The 23,046-nt window shown below is 40.8% G+C and overlaps 1 protein-coding gene across 2 annotated transcripts in view; it reads right to left on the bottom strand.

Annotated features, from left to right (window-relative positions):
* Positions 1 to 1,452: 1,452 nt before the first annotated feature.
* Positions 1,453 to 23,046, bottom strand: part of ATP2B4 (ATPase plasma membrane Ca2+ transporting 4) — a 187,726-nt gene continuing 166,132 nt past the window's right edge. Inside the window, exons 20-22 of one of the 2 annotated variants that reach the window (XM_054980106.1) lie at positions 22,626 to 22,808; positions 17,501 to 17,590; positions 1,453 to 8,229 (exon numbers count right to left, since the gene is read on the bottom strand). In XM_054980106.1, the coding sequence (XP_054836081.1) occupies positions 7,924 to 8,229; positions 17,501 to 17,590; positions 22,626 to 22,808 (579 nt within the window). In that variant the 3' untranslated portion in view covers positions 1,453 to 7,923. The remainder of the gene's footprint in view (positions 8,230 to 17,500; positions 17,591 to 22,625; positions 22,809 to 23,046) is intronic. The other variant, XM_054980107.1, reaches the window with a different exon arrangement.

Here is a 23,046-nt window from a genome sequence, read left to right as displayed (position 1 = left end):
TTGTATACTAGCCCAACTTAAAGTGAATGAAATCTGCAGAACATCCTGCTTGGATGGCTTAGGCAGATGCCAACAAAAGTCCTTTGATCCAATGGGAGTATAAGTAATAGTACCAAGTAAAAGGTGGCCTTACCTGCGGTTGTCAACTCACTTATGGTAAGGGGGAAAAAAGTGAGCTGTGAAGGACTTTGGTCTAGCTGTAATTCTAAGCAGTCGCTTTCAGCACCTTTCCAATTACAGTCTGAACTGCGTGTCTATTAAATGGCAACATTTGAAAGGCCCTTTAAAAGCCATTGACCCACTTTGCATTTGCTCAGGATGCACCCCTAACCTTTTAAAAAAGTATCCATCAGATCTGGGCTCTAGCTTGCCAAAATGGTATTATTAGAATTGATTGCAACCTGAAGTCTCTAACGCTCATCGTTCAAGTCTTAAGAAGCAGTAGCTGCAAAGAATCAGCACTGTCAGTTCTACAGAAGACAGGACGACGAGCTTGGGCAGTGGTGGGCTGGTTGAAAGGCACAAAGATGGCAGCTTTCACATCTACCAAATTATGGCACGAGAAGTAGCACAGGTCACACGGTAACAAGAACCACAGAGCACAGAGGCCACAGAGATCAGACAATGCTCATGTGAATCATTAATTAGCTCTTTAAAAGTAAAAGTCCAGCCACAAGGAATTTGGCATGTTTGTGTAGCAGCACAGAAAAGACAGCCAATATGGGAATTGTTTAGCTATGTAGCTATACTGCATTTCATTAGAGTCTATATCTCATTGAAGCTTTTAAAGTCCAAGATGACTTTTAAAGGACCTGGAGTTATCTAATTTCTTGCCAAGCACACATTTGATTTCAAGATTTGTTGCAAATAAATCCACAATATCAAAGTCCAGTATTTGCATCCCCTTGCCTAGCCAACTGGGAGTTTAAAATTGACCACAGAAACTTCTTTGTTTAAATGTCTAAAGCATAAAAAAAAATTGGGTGAAGTCCCATGTACCACTGAAACTCCCTTCCATGTCCATGTCTCATATATGTGAAATGGTCTCCCCTTTCACTTGCACATAGGGTCATGGCAATGGTACTGTCCATATTCAACACCGATCTTTAATTGGGCATTAGTGATTCATTTCCCACTATGTTGGATAATTAAATATTTTACATCTCACCTCATCATTATATTAAGAATGTGATGGCATAATTTACTGCTGTCCTAAAGTTTGTGAATGTAAGTGGTGTGGTGGCTAGACTGGTGGACTAGGATCTGGGCTACCCAGGCTCAATTCCCCTCTCTGCCATGGAAGCTCCCTGGGTGTCCTTGGGCGAGTCACACACTCTCAGCCTGAGGGGAAATATAAACGAGAATGATATAAACCACTTTCGGTCCTCATTGAGGAGAAAGGAAGAATGTAAATGAAGTTAAACAAGATATAAAATAAGTATGAAAAGTATAAACCCTCCACCAAACATCTTTAATAAGAATATAAAGCTCTGATACAGCAAACATATTACTTTCTGCTGGAATACTTCATACTTCTATTGCTGAACTAGATGTACTCATTCTGATCATGTGATTGCCAAAATTTACCTGCTGGAAACAAACCTCCCAAGTGAACCAGGGCCTGATTTGGATTGGGATTGTGATACTGAGGGGTAGGCTCACGTGTACCAGTTTGTGAGGCAGATACACATATTTTTGACAATATGTGTGCACTGTGAATCCAATTAGCCTTAGCTCCTTTGCTGTTTTTAAAAAGATGTACACACGTAAGTGTGTTAAGCATATCTATCCACCTCATACTTTGCTGGATTCTTTGGAGGTACATGCAAAATCTTGAACATTTATTTAAAATATTTATAGATTGCCTATCCACTAATGGTGGCCAAAGCAGTGTACAATTATTGTTTATATTAAATGCTCAAAGCAAACTACCAGTATGTCAACTGAGCTGTGATACTTAGTACTGAATGTTGTACATGTATGCAGCTGTTTCTGGAAGCAAAGGATTTTCTTCCATGTAATAGCTGAACTATGCATGTCAGATATTTATATTTTTGCACTTAGCCACATTGAGTTTTCTTGGAAACAAAGCACAGGGTCTTATTGGTGCAAGAGTCACAGCACTACCAGAAGCAAACTTTCACATCTTCATGCTGCAGCCTACTGCCCACCCACCTCTCCATTCACAATTGTAGCCCAAGGGGTCAGTGGATTCATTGGGAACAGTGTGGGGATGCAACAGGTGATGAAGAAATTTGCAAAAATCATCCACTGCCTTTTCCACTGGTGGAAAATGTTAAGTTAGAATCCAAGCCAAAAATGTTAGCAATGAATAAAATTAATGTTTACAAAAAGGTGTATAATAATTATTTATGGGAGTGCTGCCTTATATTAAAAATACTTGCTCAAGTTTTTCTTCTATTCTTTCGCGCCCATCATTTTAAAAAATGCACATTTGTCAAAAGGTTTGCAGCACAGCACACTGCTACTTCCCATTAAAATACTCTTCCAGAGAGCTGGCAGGCATTTATCTTTAGCCTTGACTAGTATTGATGGCTCTTTCTGGACCTTGCTGAGAGAGAACAGAAGTTGGAGTGGCACAATTTTTTTTGTGCAAATCTGCATATTGGATATTGGTAACTTTACAAGATTGATTAGACTTTAGGGTTTTTTAAAACACATCAGCATAGATTTTACATGACTTGACTCCAAGTCAGGACTTCTACATTCATTGAAGTTATCTTTCATCTCAGCTTCAATAGATAATCAGTGACTTCATAAACTGGTGGGACACACTGAAGACATCACAGTTACAAGTGGGCACAGTTTATTCTCTCAACGCACTCGCGCATTGTTTCTGCTCAACAGCAAAAAAAGCTTTATTAATTCAAAACATGATCCCTACCCCCACCCTACTCCCACTGCACCTTAAAAAAAATTTGGCTTGGTTTCCCCATCCTGTTTCCAATCAGAGCATTATTTACGTTTGGAGTTTCAAATATTCCAGAAGAAACTAGTTGACAATCATTCCAACTCCACACTTCTATCCCCTGTAACCCCAACATTTCTTCCCAAGAACCATATAAATACATGCAAAACATTGTACATAGAGATTAAATAATATCAAAATGCAGTTACAGATCAGGTGCACTTTAAGCTGGACTCTAGAATATGGCAAACACACCAGGGTACATATTGCTTTGAAACCACCATTTTTAATGTCATGCATACCACATAATATTCAGTCTTTTGTTTTATCATTTTTTTTCTTTTTTATACAAAAATACCAGTGCTTATCATACTAGTTACTGGAAAAAAAGGAAAAAACCCATAAATTCTTATCTGCATGCTTCTTTAGAAAAGTTTCTTCTTCAGATAAATATATATACAAATATTAATTTTAACACTGTATATATATTTATGTATGGGCAGAAAAAAAACCCAAACTAGTAGTCTTAGCCATGGGCGTGTAAAGGACACAAGAATTTGTAGTTAGGATTCTTCTTTTTGGCTTAATAGGATATTGCTACTACAAAGCACAACCAAAGAATGAGGATGGAAGAATAATGGGTTACAACTGCATTAGCTGCAATGAAATACTGAAGCTCGTTTAAAAGCATCACACGTAAGAGAGAGCTAGTTCAAGCAACATGCTCTGCTTGTGGTACTCTTCTTGCATCAAGGATTTCTGCTGAGAATTCTCGGGTCAAGGGAGCCCTTGTGAAGAAATGACTGATGGTCTCTTGAGCAAATGGGAAGAGCAGAAATTTAGACTGGAACCTGCCATCACTTCCCTTTAAAGCTATTTTTGGTATCAGTCCTGCAACAATCTCAACTATTTGCACATCTCACATAAAGGCAAAGTGGGACAGAGAAATCTGCTGAACTAGGCACTGTCTTGGGTTGGGTAGATTCCTGCCACGTGGTCCATTGAGTTGAACTGACTTCAATGGTCCTCAATTTTGTTTCAGCCCCATCATAATAGGGGCATGTGTAGAACTCTAATGAGGCAAGTGAAGCACATGCAGAAGTTTTAACTACTATATAAACGTCACCCTTAAGCATGGTTGATATATGTATTTTTGTCCATACTTGCCCATGGCTAACATTACCATTAGATTTGTTTTCCTTCTGGAATTGTCATCTTTTTTAAAATAATATTTTCTTAAAACTTATTGCACAAAACTTTTGAAAAATTAAGTCAGATCCCTGTGCAAATCAATAAAAACAACCAATTGTGTAATTCTAAACCCTAAAAATGGATATTCTCCATTGCACACAGGAAGTGATGTAATGTCTTTGGTACCAATCTGCCAATTTATTTAACAAAAGAATAAATTCCTATTATTATGATCTGGATGCAAAATTATGTTCAGGGTATTTTTCTTTAAAAATCAACAAAAAACAAAAACAGCATTCCAAAGCAAACTAACACGCCTCACAGGATGTTTCCTTAGTTCCTGTCTGGCATGGCACAATCTTCAATTATTCTCCCCTCTCTTGCTCTTTCTATTGGCAGTAAAGGATCTTTTAGTCTTTCAAGGTATAATTCAGAGAAATTATAAGCTACCACTATCCTGATCCAGCAAGGTTAGACTGTGCACAGAAGCAAGCTTCTGTGTGTGTATCACCTTATTGGGGTGCAATCCAAATACACACAAAGGATGCTGTGTGGAGTAAAAAAAAGTCTACTTCCCATACTGGGGGGCTGACTGTGTGCTGCTGATCCTTGCTGGACGGAGTTTGCGTGACTTTCCCCTGACAGATGGCTGGTGTAGTCACCTTAAAACAGCACTGTCAACCTGTCTGGGAAAGTGAGGGGCTGCATCAAGTTCTCCCTTTCCCCTCCCCAAGCAAGTGACAAGTGGTGTGAAATTCAACAATGCCAGCCATTTGATTGGTAAGTGTGCAAGTACATGAATCTGTGGTTTGGGGGCCATGTCTTATCTAAAGCATTATATCTTCACCAAGTATTGTATAGTTCCTTAATAACTTAAGCCAGTCATCTGCTGCCAGTTTATCATAGAAACTAATATAGAAAAAAATTACATTAAAATGTATGCACAATAAACACTTACACTTTAAGCAACCAGCCATATCAACATAATTTATATAAAAACATTTCTGTATAACACAACTGACTTTAGTACAAAGATGGCTGTTCAGAGAAAGGAAGCTAACTGGAGTCTGACCAATTACTAAGTTTCAACTGCCAGCCATGTGACTACATTCCACTGCAGTTACATAACTCACAGCTTTGTTTCCTTTAAACAAAATACATATGGCTGACTTAAAAATATCTGTTTCTGATCTAAAGAAAACTATATATTTTTTGCATAATATTTATATAATTATTTTCCCTCTCCCGCCCCTTCCCTAACTGAGGAAGCTAGACACAAGAAAGAAAAATATATGAACTAAAATGTAGGCCAGACCCCTTAATGCAACCTGTCAATTACAGATTTTCTGGGAGTGACTTTGTAAGTGCCACAGTGTTTTTTTCTTCCAAAACATGTTTGAGGTAATAAAAATATAAAAGAAACCAACAAAAAAAATCAGTGCCCCCCCTTCCCCAAATATTTCATAAATATTTATGCAAGCGCCTAACACACCACCATTTTTTGCAAGTCTTTAAAATAGAAAAATGACCTTTGAAACAATGTAACCTCTAGATTGGAACTAAACAGGTTTTTTTTTTTAAATCCAATAGATCTCATCGCCAAAGATGGCAGTCCCCCCACCCCACCCCATTCCTCCCATGGTGTACAGTTCAGATGAAAGGAATGAAATGGGTGTATCTGGAAGGACAATGTGGACGAGGGATGGTATGGTGACTTATTCGCAATTAGGATGGTCGATGATGGGTGTTTTCGCCCCTGGATATTGGCAGTTAATTCAGCCTGGCATTCAAGTCCTCTTTACATCAGATAAGGAATTTTCATCGGCCTGCCTTGAACTTGTGATGAAATTCAGTGACCAATCCAGAAGATGAAGGGGGTTGAGTTTAAAAAGAAAATCCAAACACTCAATTTTCATTTTTGCTTAAGGAACACTTATCTCTTGGCAAAGAACCGGGCTTCTGTGTAGCGGGCGGTGCTTTGGGCAGTGCTTAGACAAGGCACAGGAGTTTCTGCTGTGCGTTCTTCAAAAGAAAAAGGAAACCATCGCCACCACGAGGGAGAGCTGTATACATTTCAATATTGGGAAGGCAGCCAAGCAATGAAACCTTCAATACAGCTACTAACAACTAGATTCTCTCTTTGCTTCCAGGTAGTACTTTCCAGCACTTTGAGAGATGGTTGTAAGGGTGAAGAAAAGCATTTTGTAGTGATACAAGTCCACTCAGCTATTTTAAGAACCACTCTATTTCCATTAAGAGAACTGCGGATGCTCATCCTTCTCTTATTTAATCTTGCCCGTGGTTAGCTATGCCATGTGAAAGCGGAAGGCTCCCCGTATGGCTGTAGCTGCAAGGCTCGAATATGGTTCTCTCTTGGTCTGCCAGCATCTTGATTCTAGGAATCATATACTGATTCTAGGAAACATATACTGAGATACAGACATTCCCTACCCATCAGCATTCAGCACAAAAGCTGGATTCACTTCTCTGGCATTCTTCTAGATAGCTAGAGGCAACCATGTTGGGAAGTGATGGTGGCTACTTTTGGTACAATGAGAAGGGAAGACAGTCCTAATGAGAAACATGGAAAAGTCACATTGTTGAACCTTATCTCTAGGATGGTGTTGTGTGCAAAAGCAATGTGTTCCAGCTATACAAAGCCTACTCATTTGTGGTTTTCTCTGAAAAAACAAGTGTGAAATATATTTTCACTCTTCAATCCAACAGAAACTATTGGGATAAGCTGGACCAGGTATAAGAATTCACATCTGTTTGAAGAGATGACGTCTGAATATTCCTTCCTTATAACAACCCTTCAAAAACTGGGCAAGGACAATAGCTTATCTTTATGCCACATTCTTTGGCATTGCATTTTATCAGGAATGAACTTGGGATGTTTACCTTATAGGATCTAAGAGTTATTCACCTGATAGACAAAACTGCAAACCTCAAATTAAACAAAATCTACCTCCCCCCCCCTCCCCACACACATCCACTAATGTAGAGTTCCAAAGTAATTTGCTGTTAACTCACACACAGCACCTATCTGGTCATACACCACCTAATTTCAGTCTCAGAGAATACAGTGATGCCATACCTCCTTTTTGCTTGGCCTTTCACAACTACATCACTTGAAAGCCATGTTAAGACTTTAGTCACCCTCATCTCTTGTTCGGTTGTATTACCATGGAAGCAGAAGAAGAGAGAAAGAAATGCAAACACAAACAGAAAAATGATAGAAGTCATGAATCATTCCCCCCCATCCCTGGCCAGATGGAAGACTGGGTTAATTTTCATATCCAATACCTGATTTCGATCCCCCTTTCCTCTATGAAGAAATTACATCCCCTTGGCATTCTCCCAACCTCTCCTCAAGAAAATGTGGAGTCATTTATGACTCAGATTCTGCCAAGTAAAAAAAGGAGCTATTAGCACAACTGTATCATCAGATGCTGGGTACATAGCTCTTTTTGAATCTGAATCTTGTTTCTTTAAGCATGCCACTTGAAAGACAGAAGACCTACTACTGCAGTCATATAGTTACTCAACTCAAGGCGAAAATGCTTTAACCGAGCAGTTTCTCACTTGAGGGAGGCACTTTTGCCCCAATCACTAAGAAGTAAAACTCTAGTCATGTGATTCTGTCATTCCTGCACCCAAACAATTGTTAAGGGAGGAAGGGGCAAGGAAATATAGGCATATATGTATGAACCCTAGAAAGGAAGTGGCTGCAGTGAGCAGTCAGATGTATGTGCTTATGTTGCATGAGGGAGGAAAAAGGCAGGAGGATCAAAGTTCAGAGGTCAAACTGATGTTTCCAAGCTGTGTAAAGGGCTTTCTGGATCTGGAATGGTGTCCTCAGCTTCATCACCGTCCACTGCATTGTTATTTTTGTTGAGGGGTGAGGACTCGCCTGGGCTCTCCTCACTTTGCTTTTTGAGTCCTTCAGCTTCCAGGTCTTCTTCAGCGCCATCAAGGAATGGGGTCCGAGGCTCGTCTTCCTCCAGGATGAACTCTGGGTGAGTCATGAAGTTATGAATGGAGCTTCTGGATTCGGGTTTCTCGAGGCCTTCATACAAGGAGCTACGGAATGCATTCACCACTTTGATCTGTACCAAGAAGGGATGGAAAAAACAAGCAAACACAAAAGTAAGTGGTGGCCAGAGGAGCCTTGAGGGTTTCAGGGGAAAGAAGAATGCAACAAGTATAACAACAGCAGCAGCAGCAGTCACAACAACAGTAGTTTTGACCAAAAACTAAATCAATATAAAAGAGGACCTATGGAGAACCAGAACAGCCAGATGGGTCAAAGGTCAGGCACTACACGTGTGATGGGGCTACCAACTATGAGGCGGCTTCAGAAGCTGCAAGAAAAAACATGTAACATTTATAAGACAATAGCTTTGAAATGCATGGACATTCAAAGCACAACAGTTCTCAAAATGTGCGTCTGTGCATTCAACAAAAAACCCCAAATGAAACAGCTCAAAGGTGGTGAGTTAGACAAACACTCACGAAGTGTGATTTGCTTCAAGGCAAAACTAGGGTGGGAAGTGATGGTGTCAGTTTTTAAATTTTCAAACCTATAAAGATTAATTGAATGAATGTGTCACACACAGAAAAAAAGGCTGAGACCGCATACTGCAGCAAGTCCAAGCAGATGCCAATATTGATGAACATACCACTGAGCATGCAAGAGTAAAAGTTGGTAAATTGGACCCCGTATTCAGGAGCTCCAGAGACACTTTAGCGTTACCATGCCAGGAAAATGGCTGGTATTTTCCAAGAGCATTTGCTAACTTCAAATCTTACTCTATAGCTATGGCAGGCACTCATAGCCACTTTGGGCAGGAGTTCTTGGCTTGTGATAATAAGGACCCAAATACCTCAGGGACAGATATTGCATTAGCATTCATGAGTACAGTTTGGCAGGCTAGACTCTCTTATTTAGTGGTGTAATGAAATCTCTATTAACACTATAAATAAAGGCCTGAATTTTCAAATAAGCCTAAGAAATTAGGCCTTTGCTCTTAAGCAGTTAAATTGCAGTCTAAAACATATTTGGAAGAAAAATATCAATGCGTAGCCTTCTCTGGATGTTTTGAAAATCTCATTCTCAAATTATAAAAATCACAGTTTGCTCGGTCACATGGATAAAGTCATTTTCCAGAACATAAAAGTATTGTGGACACTGCTGCTGAGGCATCTTCTCTTTACAGCATGTTTCTGCAAAAGTCATGCTCCCCCAAACAAACCAACACAAGAATGTGAAGATCACAGCTTTTTGTATGCCAGTCTAATAATATACACATTGGATATATCAGTTTTCCATGAGACTTATATGCAATGCACAATCCACAGAAACTAATTCCAAAGACAAAATGATGTATCACAATACAATAAATATTTTATACAGAGGTGGCACAAAACTGGAACCATTTTTTTAAAAAATACTGGATATGAGGGCGAAATAATCTCACAATTGTGTATTTACACTAAAAATTCCTGTTTCCTTTTTGTACCCAGTTGCTTATAATACCAAGTACAGAAGTAGTGACATCTCTATAATCAGAAGGGAAAAAAGTTTGCAAAACATTTTCAAATGTTTATGGTTAATATATATTCTTTTTAACATCTACAGACCTCAAAATAGTATGGACAGTGCCCATCCTTAGCTACAGGGCAGGAAAATAACTTTAACTAAGGACAGAGCAGCACATTACCAGCCTTGTATACTTAAACTCTGGTTTCTACTTCTCTGTCATGTGGCACTGGGAAGGGAAAGTTTCCAGATAAAAAGCTGAAGTGGAAAGACAATGATTAACCACCCACCCAGCCTTCTTCCTGCAATTCTTCCTTCCAGTAAGGAATCCAGGACCGTATTTGTTTGGTGTAAAGAAAGCTACATTACCGGGGGGGGGGGAGGAGAGGAGGAGGAGATTGCTGGAGGAAAACATGCAGGGAAATGGTACTCCCCCTTTCCTGCCCATTGTTTTTCCACTGCAGATGCCCCCTCATGCCACTTTGTAGAGGAGAACTGGCAATCAGGGTTTCTGGCCAGCTATAAAGTATAGGTCTCATCAAAGCTACATAAAAGGTTTATGAATGGAACCCAGATGTTTCCAAATCCCAGTTCAAAGTTTTGTTGACACATTTTGTAACCAATCATGTAATAGTCACAATACTAAGGGCTGAACTACATGATATTTTTTTTAACAAGTTGGGCCTGAGGAAAGTTGTTTTAAAACTCTTTGGGGGCCCAATTCAACTCAGGACCACAGCATGGGGAGGAGGGGCTACTGCCTCATCCCTGCACCATTTTCCTGAGCTGAAATGACCCACGGGGAATTATTAGCCCCATTTGGAGCTGAATGTACACAAGTTGAATTGGGCCTCCATAGATTTTTAAAATGATGTTCCCTGCAGCTGCTGTGTGGCTGCGGGGAAAACTAGTCTGGCCCCAAATCATTTAAAAAAATTGTGTAGTTTGGCTCTGTGTCTAATGGACTGAAATTGCTCCTTGCAAACTCATTATTATTTGTTTTTACTGCATTCCAAAGTGTGCTAGGGAAGTTCTATATTTACTTCAGGTGAAGGAATGTTGGATTCAAGTTGCTCAGATTAGTGCCCCCCCTTGATGCAGCCTGCCTCATATTTCAGAAACATCTGTGGAATATGATGGGAATTAAGGACACATTCTCTATATTTACTCATGTAACTATATTTAATTTCTTTTCATGCATTCCTTGTGCAATCTTTAACCTTACTAGTATAGCCATCTATAGCATATTATGGCTGCCATGAGAACAAATTTCATAGTTACTTTACAAGAAATGTCACACTAACGTACAGTTATTATCCACTGGGCAAAATGGTCACATAAACTCTATAGGAGATCAAGGATCTTGAATCAGACATTTAGTTTAGCATTCAGCTCAGCTTCCAAGCAGGCCAACTAGATGCCCCTGGGAAACTCATGAACATGCTGCTTATGGCCATCTCCTATTGTCAGTCCTCAAGATCTGATAAGTCAAATCTATATGCTTCTGAACATGGAGGCTAATTTCAGCTAACTTAGCTAATACCTATTGACAGACCTATCCTTTTTGAAGTTGTCTAAATCTTTTTTTTTTTGGAAAAAAAATTAATATAGTAGTTACCCCATTTTGTAATCATGAACTGAATGAGCTATATGTGGGTGTGGACCATCCCGGATCATTTCAGTATTTCCCCTCCTTTCCAGTTGTAATTTCTGACCCAAGTAAGGTTATAACTTGGGTTGCAGGACCTTTACAGAGTAAAAGCTATGCAAGTCAGGAGGCAGAAGTGAAGAAGTGCAAGGGAACACATTTGCCCTTTCTGCTTTTTCTCTGCTGATGGTGGCCCTCCTATTCCTAGAAAGCGTCAGGTAGTAGGCTTATTCATTAAGCATTATAGACACATAAAACTCTAACAGACCTTAGCCTATTCACTTGTGTTTACCAGTTGCTAAAAAGGAATTTTGTTCTCTATTTACCAAATTCTTGTTATACTGACAGGTAATTGTACTTGGTGTGATTCACTGGATAAAACCATTTGATCAGAAAATTAAAAAAGGAAGCTTTGAAACTCAAAACCCACCCCACTGCCCAAACTGCAACCATGCAAGACATCTTTGGTTTCAGAATGCTGCCCACATAGACAAATAAAGGTACAAAACATTATCTGAAAATGGTACAGAATGATAATTCTGCCCCATTTTGTTAATGTTAGGATAGTAGCTAATACCCTGAGAGGAAGGACAATTAGTATTATGGACAGAGTACACCTCCTCTGGAGACACCAGTATGGCTAGTCTTTGGAAAAGTATTCCACCTTACAGCTGAACCTTAATCAGACAGCTGACAAATTTTTACATGTGGTGATAATGAACATCCACAGATACAGATAAGCTGAACATCTGCCCAATTTTATAGCTCTGGCCTGGAGTAAACTAGTAGCATCTTAATTATAGAGTCACTCTAGAGCTGGAAAGATGGGCAATGTTGAGGAGCTAGAACTAAAAACCTGTCTGAACATCATAAATAGTGTAATGCCATCCTGGATCCTGCCTGCTTGATACAGGGTAATGAAGAAGGAACTTCAGCGAAACATTTGATGCTGCACAGGCAGCACAAAACCAATTAAAAGACCCTTTAGAGCTGAGAAAATGATGATGGAAGCTCTGCATTTTGAGTTACCCAGAATGAGGATGTTAATGGTCATTTCTTCAGCTCCTGTCAATTTCTCTTGTATAGAAAACACTTTCTAAGGATAGCCTAGTGTTATTTTTTAATTTTTAAAAAGTTTGACTTTCATGATACTCTCAACATTCTCCTAATTTTTTGTGTTCAGGTCCTTCTTTTCAAGATTCAGATAATAAAAAACAGCCATAAAGTTAACATTATCCAACATTATAGGTACTTAAAACTGAAACTCTGGATCCATGCTCATTTTTTCCATGAATTGTGTGTGCTTCTGTGACAAATTGTAGAGCAATTCCAATTGTGTTGCAAGGAATCCTGGGGTTCTTCAAAGGCTTACTAATGAAGAGATCAATAAGGGAGGTCAAAAATAATTTGCAAACCACTACTAAAATTCTGTTGCAGTGTGCAAACGCAAGGGCGAGCTGGATGTGCTGTGGGGCCCTCTCTCAGTTCATGCAGGGAACAAGTTTGAATAGCATTTTGAACTTAAGACAGGAGACACAGATTCAGCCATCTAGCTTACTGGAGGGGCTTTAGGGCAACTGTCAATTTTCATCCCAACCTCTTTGTTGTGAAGAATAGGAAGAGGGCACAGGTGGTCATAGTTATGGGGCAACCATGGCAACTGCCCTGGGCCCTGCACTGGGGGGGGCCCTGCTGGAGTCCTCCTCCAACCACAACACAGCCCCACTACCCCTCAACTGTTATTACCTGTGTCAATGCAGCGGCAGCAGTGTCACTCAGGGAGCAGCTATCAATCAGCTGTAAGGTGATTGCTGGCCACTGACCTGAAGCCAGAAATGAAAACAGCAAGGGATGGAGCCTCTAACCCCCACTGTTGTAGCTTCAGGAGTTGCAATGGTGTCACTCAGGCAGCTGCTGGCAATCAGCTGCACAGCAGCTGGGTGGGCTGCTGCCCTGTCCACTGCACCCAGTGATTTTAGGGCCACATCCTTGACTTTTGCCTAAGGCCACAGAATCATGGCAACCTCCTCTGGAAGGGGAAAACTCCACCAGGTAGAACATCCTGAGCTCTACAGAAAAAGGGCTGGGTAAAAATTGAATTAACAACAATGGGTTGGATCCAGGCTTCTGCAAATGAAGCAAGTTTGTGATTTTATAGCTGAAACCTTCCCTCCAACAGCTCCACCCCAAGCTGAGGGTTGGGGAACTTCAGAACAATCTCATACAGCAGAGAGAGAATCACTAAGAAGGCAGAATCCGTCAAAATCTTCCCCATCATCCTTGCATGAGCAGAACAAGTTCTGTGGATAGGAAAAAAGCTCATTCAAGTGTTAGGGGCACTTACATATTTTCAACTGCATACATGTCATTTTGAACGGTTCCCTGATCCTCACAACAGACTTTTCAGGGAAAAGTGGTAAAATCAATTCGCAAACTTGCTGTATTCATGTAAGACTTGGGTCCAACCTAATAATAAGTGAAGATAAGGCTCAACAGCCCATGTGATCTGAATGTGCACTCCACATGTCCCAGAATCCTCTGCAACTAAGGTTTCTAACCTCTAGGTGGGGCCTGCAGATCTCCCAGAATTACAACTGATCTCCAGGCTACAGTTTCTCTGGAAAAAATGGCTACTTTGGAGGGTGGCGTTTTACCCTGCTGAGGTCCCTTACCTCTCCAAACCCCGCCCTCCCCAGTCGCCACTGCTAAATTGCCAGGAATTTCCCAATGTGGAGCTGGGAACATGCTTTCTGCAACATGCAAGGGTTCATTAGAGTCTCTCTACACAAGACATCTTACATGAGGATGCTCAAGTGTAGGGAGAGTCAATGTTAGCCAGGAAGAGTAGTTTAAAAAGACAGAGGCAAAATCTGCCAATTTCACCTCTCTATAGGAGGGTAGTTTTTAAAAACAGAGCCAGCAGAAAGTATTCCTCAGAGGGTTTATTAATTGGGGAGGCAAAGATGAAATTAACAAACCATCTGAGGAGCGATCTCCACGGCTCTGTCTTTTAAAACTATGCTTCCCGGCTAACACTGCATCTCCCTACACTTGAGAGTCCTTGTGTAAGATGTCTCATGTAGAGAGACTCTTAGCAGACTAGCCAGTTCAGATAGAATTCATTCAGGATAGAGGGTTTGAAAAACCTGCTACAGGGTATAAGATCAGTACTTTTGGACCAAAGGCGTTCATACAAGTGACCCATAAAGCAGAAACCCTAAAAAAACCCTTCTCACTATCTAAAAATTATCACCAAGGGATCTTAGTATGTAATTCTGGCCAAAAGATTCCATTCTACAGGCAATTACTCAGGGCTAGTTTATTAGTAAGCAGGATGAAAACAATGTTGTTTCCCCCTTTCCACTGAGCAGAAGAGGTCACACATTGGCTTGGATCTCAAGTAGCATTTCTGCTTGTGCAGTGCAACTTTCTGCCTCCCCCTTTCTATGGCTGCCTGAAATGCTGCATTTTGGGCACCTGCAGGAGGGGGTGGCAGGATAATCATGCTCTGCAAGTGAAAGTCTTTGCATCTGTGGAAATGTTACTTGGAATCCAATCCACTAATTTGCTATCTTGTATCTGCTGTGTCATAGGTCTTTTAAATTCTTACTTCCTTTCCAAGATATACAATTTACAAGATGTGGCTATACAAAGCCAATACCAGGATATCCTCTCTCTGCAATTTATTAACGAGCTTGTCCTTTTCTAATCAATCAGCCCTCATGAACACAGCACATGGGACTGGTGAGATTTTAACACTACAACTTTCCACCAGGTACTGAGAAAGACAGAGAAAGAGAGAAGTACAGAAGGGGTAGCTTTATAGAAGAGCAAAAATGAAGCAGAAAATTGCATAGGCAAGACCAAAAAGACACAGCATAGTTAATGCTGTTATTATGTGATGGAAAAATCATTCTACCTCTTTAAGTAATATGTTCTCTTTTTCCGACCTCATCCATCAATGACATAAAAATTAATAAATCACTGCAATGTGTGGTATCCTTGTCTGAATATGATACACAATATTAGGGAAAAATAAAAACTTGAACATATTTCTTTTGATAAGCTGGTATACTGACAGAAATGACTGTACCAACAGCTGCACTTCTTCAGAAATTCTAGGTTTATGTATTAAAAATAAAGCGTCACTATAAGTTATATACTGAATGCAAGTAGTTTTTCCTTGGAACACTGGTGACAAAGAAAGGAGATTAAATAAGTAGCAGCCAATAGTAAACAAATGTTGGACAGTGCTTCTTGTCAGAGTACTCGGGGATTCTAGAGGTGAAGATTTTTTTAAAAAGCTGATTTTTCTGGAGAAGAAACTCATATTTTTATAGCATGGCAAAATACATAACTGATTGCCACATCCTTGAAGATTTATGAGACAATACCAAATAAAAAGAAAACAAATGTAAACATTTGTTCTATATGTTATTCTTCATACTTCTTTTACACTTGCCACTTTTTCATGCAGAGTAAAATACATTATCTCCACATGTGACTGTAATCCTAAAGCCTGCATATCTATATATCAGACAGCTAGCTAGCTAAGCTACCCAATTTTGTGCAAGCATGGAAAAGCCCATTTCTCAGCAGAAACAGATCACAAATCTTAGGAGCCACTGTACTCCCAAGTTCAAGAAAGAAATTAAATCTAGCTTGGAAATCTAATTTAAACAAAGTTCCTATTGTTACTGATATGCATGAAGTTTTGCAAACCAGTATCCTAATTTAAAAGACTGAACATTTCTATGGGGAGGTCTATGTATCAATGACAGCATGTGATTTGCATGCAGCAGTTCCTAAATTGAATCCCTGTTATGGGATCTCAGGAAACAGATGTGGGGGATGACGTTTCACTTGAGACAAAGAGCTACTATGTCCCACTAATTTGGCCATAATTCTTTTGCTCTGGTGATTCCCCCCCCCACTCAATAAGCAAGAGCCTTAAGAATATTTCTATATTGTAGTCTTGCACATTCTTTACATGGAAAATCATTTTTTTTAAGTTGGCTTTCTTTCTGTTATGGACTGAGTTCCAGCATCTCATATCAATACATATATGAATGCTACCTAAAGGGAATGGGATATAGCTCATGCTTAGCAAGCAGAGGTTGCCTAGGTTTAATAACCCACCATCTTCAGATAAAGGTTCTCAGGAAGTAGCTATTAGAAAAGACTCTCTTCTCTGAGACCGTAGAGAGCCACAGAACAGACAGTACTGAGATAGGTGGACCAATGACCTGCTTTAATATAAAGGTAGCTTCATGTGTTTCATACTAGCATACATGTTTCACACTAGCACCTGCAGGTTTGAGGATCCTCCCTCAATTAAGCTTGATAAGGATTATGAGAGCTCTTTCTAAATCAGGAATGTCCATAAATTTAATCTGTTCTGCTGAGATATTACATTTCCACCCAAAGTTTATTAGGACTGATGGAATGGGAAGTAAGCTGAATTCTCAGAATCACTCAAGAACTCCTCAACACAAAATACAGGTATTCAGAAAATGTTACTCTGTTAGCCTGATCCTATATGCGTTTACTTAGAAAACAAAATGTATTAACTTCAGTGGGGCTTACTGCATAGGACTGCAGCCTTTGGCTTGTAGATACCCTTCAAGGAGCCTCCCAGATAACATGAAAATTGTTTTACAGAAGTTAAGTGCTTCATGTAGAAAACCTGCACTTTTGTTAGAGACATTCCCCCCATTTTCATACTTATAAGTGGCCATCATACCTCCCTTTCCCCGTCTAATAAGAGCATCAAACATTTGGTGCCCCTGTGGGAATATGGGGATCATAATTCAGTCCTGCAAAGAGGAGGAAGATAAAAATTGCAATACAGGAGAAGAAACAGAAAAGGAAACAGAAAGAATTTAAAAACAAAGTTAAAGATGCAAGAGCTTAAAAAAAAAGGTATGTATACTCAGCTTTTCCCCCGCACTTTCTCCCAATTCTCAAGACAAGAAACCATAAGTCAAGTTATGGGTTAAAAGAAAAGGGAAAGAGAACAGGTTTGTTAGGTCTGTGCGAGTGCCTTTGGTGGTTATTAGGAAGTCATGCATTGAATAGACTATCACTCACTGCCCGCAGGAGGAGATGCAGCAGCAGCAGCAGCAGAAGTGGTGGGAGTGGAATTGACGGAGGAAAGAGCTACATGGGTTGGGCTAGAAACATTTTTTACATCGTGGTGTTGGCTCACGATGGAAGGCTGTCTCCTGAGGGCTCCCTGTAAAGAGGAGGCGCCGGTCTGGAATGTGTAAACTACGTCCATCTGCAAAGAATCAGAGAGTGAGATAGCTTTGTCCCACAGTCAAAAGAGGAAAGGGTACTGGGAAAGAGGAATGGGAGGCTGGGGCAGACAAAGGATACAGATACCAACAATAAGGGATAAAGTAGGAGGGGAAAGAGGAAAAACCCCATACATTCCCGCAAACACTTTCAGCAGTTAATCCACAGTTGTGGTCTTGGGCACTGAGCTTCCAAGCCTTTTCTTGTCCCCAATTATTCTTTTGTTTGCAGTAGGTGCATGTTTACTGCACACCACGTGTGAAAGTGTGTGATAGAACTCTCATGGCCTGCTACCTGAAGTGAAACAGATGAACATTGCTTGGATCTGCACTCACCCCTTTTTGAACAGACATAGTAACTCCCAGACAGAACTGAATTCAGCAACATGTTTTCTCTTTTACCAGGAGGGGAAGGCAATGCAAAATATTGACTGGCTGGCCCTTAAAAGCAATCATGAAGCCACTCACTCTCCCTTATTCCCCCACAGAAACATGTCAAGTTTTATTTTTAAAGAAACTGGAATGTCGCACCAAATAAATATTTAAATACAGAAACAGGCCAGGTGTCTTTTGAAAAATATGGTTTAAAGTGCAATCCTAAGCAAAGTTACATCCTTCTAAGCCTATTGAGTTCAACTGATTTAGGAGGATTTAACTCTGTTTAGGACAGCAATGCTAACCCAAACACTCACTCAAACCAGGTGTGTATGTGTAAGGTACATCCATTTCCACCCTTTCTTACAAAGCAGGATCAGGATGGGGGCAATGTTGAGTTGCGCAGTAGTACTCTCCCCTCCACTATTTTTCCATTGCAAGTTCAGCACAGCCATATCCTCTCTTGCAAGATGTTTATGTGTGAGGGCAAGCACATGCCTCAAACCTAGTGGTGGTGTTGTGTGTGTGGGGAGCAGCTTAACAGGTAAAAACATCCCCTCTTCTGCCATTTGCTGCTGCAAATCACCCCCTTCTTGATGCTGCTCTGAAGTGATGTAGCAGACCACTGGAGTTTCATCAAGTATGCATGCATGGCCAGGGTACTCAAACCCTGAGGTCAGAAACGTGTGGGGTGAGACTGTGACTGAGAGGTGGCAATCCAGGAGAAAAGCACTATGCAAGCTCAGTGGACAGATTGAGAAGGTGTGCACACAAGCAAAAGAGATGCCACAAAAGTACAGTCTAGAAACTTCAGCAGGATAACTAGTGTTTCCAGTTGCTTGGCTCCAAGTAACACCAAGGGGCATAGCCACACAATCTAACAGGGCTTGCCATGTGCTGAGCTTCTCTCTAAGGGCCAGGCCTGAAATCACATGGGGTCCATTCTTTTGGCCAAGAGAAGACAACTAGTCAACAAAACAATGAAGCTGAAGCTAATGGCAACTGCAATTTGTCAATTCATCTCAAAGCAGAAAGGGCACAGAGGCATGCAGAGATATCACAATAGCCGAGTGTTCTCTTCACTGTCCCTGGAAGGCATGGAAAAAACTGTTGGATTTGGTACAAGCTTCCTGCTTCTCCAGCAAGCCATTTGGTATCAGCTGCAAGGGCCCCTTGCTAAGAAGGAAAAAGCTGCAGCTTTCATTTCCTTATACAGTTTCTGTAGTTAACCATGCAAGTAATACCAAAGAATCCCCCACTGTTTTCCCTGAAGCAACATGTATACAGGGTACTTTTCTGAGCAATCTGCAACTCTAGGAGCTTTGATTCCCAAATCAAGGCTAATTTGCTTGGATTTACATTATATACACACAAACAAGCTGAAGCTCTCATGTTTGCATAGTGTTTGCTGTAGCAGGCAGCACGGTTCATTCAGTGAACATGCAAAGCTCCATAAGTGAAACAGTTTTTTTCACAAACTGGACATGATGACCTCATTCTTTTTATGAGTTTGATAAGGGCTTCTTGGAGAAATTTTATACCACCATATCATGACTAGTTGTATCTACCACCTTTTGCCATACAGAGAGGAGCACTCTTGATACTGAATGGCTCTCCCTCCAAAGCTTTTACTGTAGGTCAGCTAAAGGAACTTCATACAGCCATCTCTGCAAGCAATACAGATGACTTCTGATTCTGAGAGTCTCTCTCTGTCTCCCCGAACCCATAACCTACCTCTGTGGCACATCCAGACAGCAAGAGACATGCAACGGCAATCTTGCCAGGCTGATGCATGGCAGCACCAGGGTTAAACAAGGTTCCTGATGTGACAACCATACCCTGCTTCAAACTGCATGCCATGTGCAGCCTTGATGGGTCCACAGTCCTTAGTTTGCATTCTCTGTATGTGACTGTGTGCGGAGCAGAAGATTTCACCATGCGTAGTACAAGAAACCACACTTGATCTGGCAAAGATTACAAATCCCACATCTAAACATGCTCATGTCCAGGTTCCGTGCAGGCATTCTTCTGAGACCATTTCTTCTCATTTAGGGCCTTGTGTCCTGTCATGGAGGCAAGCATCTGGACCACAATGACAACAGATTTCTATTTTTACCTTATACAAGTAAAGGGCAAGGAGACTCATGACTAAGCACTAGCTTAAGGCTTCCATCCCATAGAGATCCAGTACTTCTCAATCCTCAACCCACTCCATATCCCCTGATTCTTTGAGACTACCACCTCATCCACTTCTCTCCTATTGGCTGGAATAGATCACATATGCCATATTGTGCCAGCACATCTAGTTATGGCAAGCAGAAACAAAAGAAGGGTCAAGTTAGTATCGCCTTATCTAGAATCAGGTAGAGAGGGAAAAAAGGCTAACTAAGTTATAATGGGAAAAGAGGCTAACAAAGCAGCATTCTACAGCCTTTTGTAGCACTCATGGGATTTTATAACTAGGGATGATGCAAATTTTGCAGCAACCCTGTTCAGCAGTCAAAAACAATCCTTTTGACACACACAATCAGACCATGAACTGAACAAGGATATGCTCAGCTTGCATTAAGCAACTCAGATTCCAAACAAGTTTGCCACTGTCTGTTAGTCAGAAATGGACTCTCAGCTGACTGAGGAATCAGCTGGGAGTCTGGGTTTGATTTCCACAGATCCTAGCCTTGCTGTGCTGGGACACAGAAAAGCTGCAGAGGGGGAACAGAAGCTGACTTACTGCTGATGGGGGATCAGCTGGAAATGGGCATCTTATTTCTCCTCCCTCTTCCAGAAAACACAGAGAAAGAACATTTCTCTCTTTTCCTTTTTCTCTCAAGCAATCTGCTCCTTTTCTATGTAGCTGCAGTCAATAATCTTTCTCTGCCCTCTCCTCCATACCCCCAGACTCAGAGCTTGGGCTGCAGAGCTGTCCTCCTTTACTGCTCAAGCTGATAGCTTGGAGTGGGGAAAAGGGAAGGGAAATCAGCTCGGCTTCTGATCACCCCCTCCAATTTGCTGCACCTTAGTAAGTCTGGGATGCAGAAAAGTTTCTAGGATGAGAGATCAGAAGAACTTGACTTCTAGCTGAGAGCTGGCTCCTGATTTCTTCCCCCTAAAAAAAAACTTTGCTGAGTAACATTCCCCAACAGGAGATCAAATGCCAACTCCCAGTCAATCTTTCATCCATCAGCTGAGAGTCAGCTTCTGATGGCCGCAAATAACCTCTTCCTATGAATAGGTGGTGCCCATGCGAACAGGAAGTGAGCTGAACTGGCAGGTGTTCAAGCAACCCCATTTATAACCACAGTTCAATCAAGCATTAGTATCTCTTGTGTGCTGGGGAGATGAACTTGACACCAGTGGGCTCATATTTCTCTTGTTTGGGATCAGTTTGAGACTGGAATTATAGAAGGACTCAGTCTTGATGGAAAATGTCAGAAGTCAGGTAAACATTAGCAGTTTGGTAAGTCTTAAAACTTAAAAGATTCTTAAAACTTCTTAAAAATTCCTCTTCAAGAATTCTTTTTAAAAGTTTCATCCAAACTGGACAGAAAATAATAACTACCTTGAAACAATCCAATGCCACCAGGAAGGTTACAGTAATGAAGTCTCATCACTGACCTCAGACTGCTAACTACAGTAAGAAAAGCAAAAGGAAGCTAGGACTGGTGATCTCTGAGGGAATGAATTGCCCTGAACTGCCAGAAAACCTCTCTGAGACAACAATCTGAAGTGAGTGTAATTTCACTTTCACTAGATTTTGTGAGAAGTTGAGCTTCAGGACTGGGAGAGAACCTCAAGCCTTGACACTGCTATGGAACAGGATGCACAATGTCCGGATGAAAGGATGGCTCAAAAAGGGAGGAATGAGCCCTCAAGTTCCTTACAATCCACCTGAAAGACCACAGCAGAGATCTATGAAAGGCAGGGGACATGTATCATATGTGGACTGGTGCTTGGTTACAGCCTGCCTTTATATAATAAAGTTGATCTATTCCTCATAGGGCCTTAGACTAAAATAAACACAAACTGTTGCAAGCTTGTGTCAGGAGAACAGTTGTTCTTCCACATTTTATCATCTATGAAGCAAAAGGTCATGTATCTTAGAAACCTGGGTGACCTTGGGCCAGTCACATACTCTCAGCCTCACCTGTTTCACAGAGTCATAGTTAGGATAAAACAGAGGACAGGAGAATGATGTCTGCTGCTTTGGGTCACCACTGGAGAGAATGGTATGGTATAAATGAAATAAATACTTCATCTTTATTCTTCAAAATGAAGCCCTATTAACTGACTCTGTGTATTTATATATTCTGTCTGTGCCTTTGCCTTTTTTCTTACATAAGAAGCAAACCTCGTGACAGCAGCCTAGGCTCCTAAACTGTAAGTAGTTCTTCCATTTTCCTTCTCAATAACTTATTCTTCCTTTTGAGGACATCATCTGCACTTGCATCAATATTGCTAGCTTGGGCCATGTAGCCAATTGACACCTGACTACTCCACTGGTGTGTGGCTGTCATATCACTCTCTAGGATATGCAGCCCTGATCTCACTGAGATGGAATCTGATTAATTAAGGCATAACACTGCTAAGAGCTGCCAGTAGAACAGGGAAGACAAGTCCCGAGGAGAGAAGAAATCAGCACTATACCTGAGTCTGTATTCTGTTGAGGCCCCGGAACCACAGGATCTGTCCCCGTCGGAGTTCCATTTCAGCATGGTCAATTTCATCTAGATCCTCAGGCAGTTCTTCCTCTGCAATATCCTCCTTGGTAGTGCCATGTCCTGCCTCCTTCAGGAACTTCAGCTGGCTGGTTGGAACGGTGCAAATCACCTGTAGAGACATGACATAATTCAAGTTAATTCTTTCCTGCTCTGTAGCTTGCGTGACCATGTTTCTGAATCAGACTGTATGCCCAGTAATGCCAGGCATCATCATGGCATTTTAATTTTGTTTATTACATTTTTAAGATATATTTCTACCCATCATTTTGTCCTGCTACACCCCCTCAAGGTAGTTCTAGAATGAATCATTTTGCTTGCTGCAACTAGCAAGATGACTGAATGTTATT

The sequence above is a fragment of the Eublepharis macularius genome, chromosome 5 (assembly GCF_028583425.1).
Source record: "Eublepharis macularius isolate TG4126 chromosome 5, MPM_Emac_v1.0, whole genome shotgun sequence".
Taxonomy (NCBI): Eukaryota; Metazoa; Chordata; class Lepidosauria; order Squamata; family Eublepharidae; genus Eublepharis; species Eublepharis macularius.
Note: the sequence above shows the minus strand (reverse complement) of the source record. Positions and strands in the feature narration are given on the sequence as shown.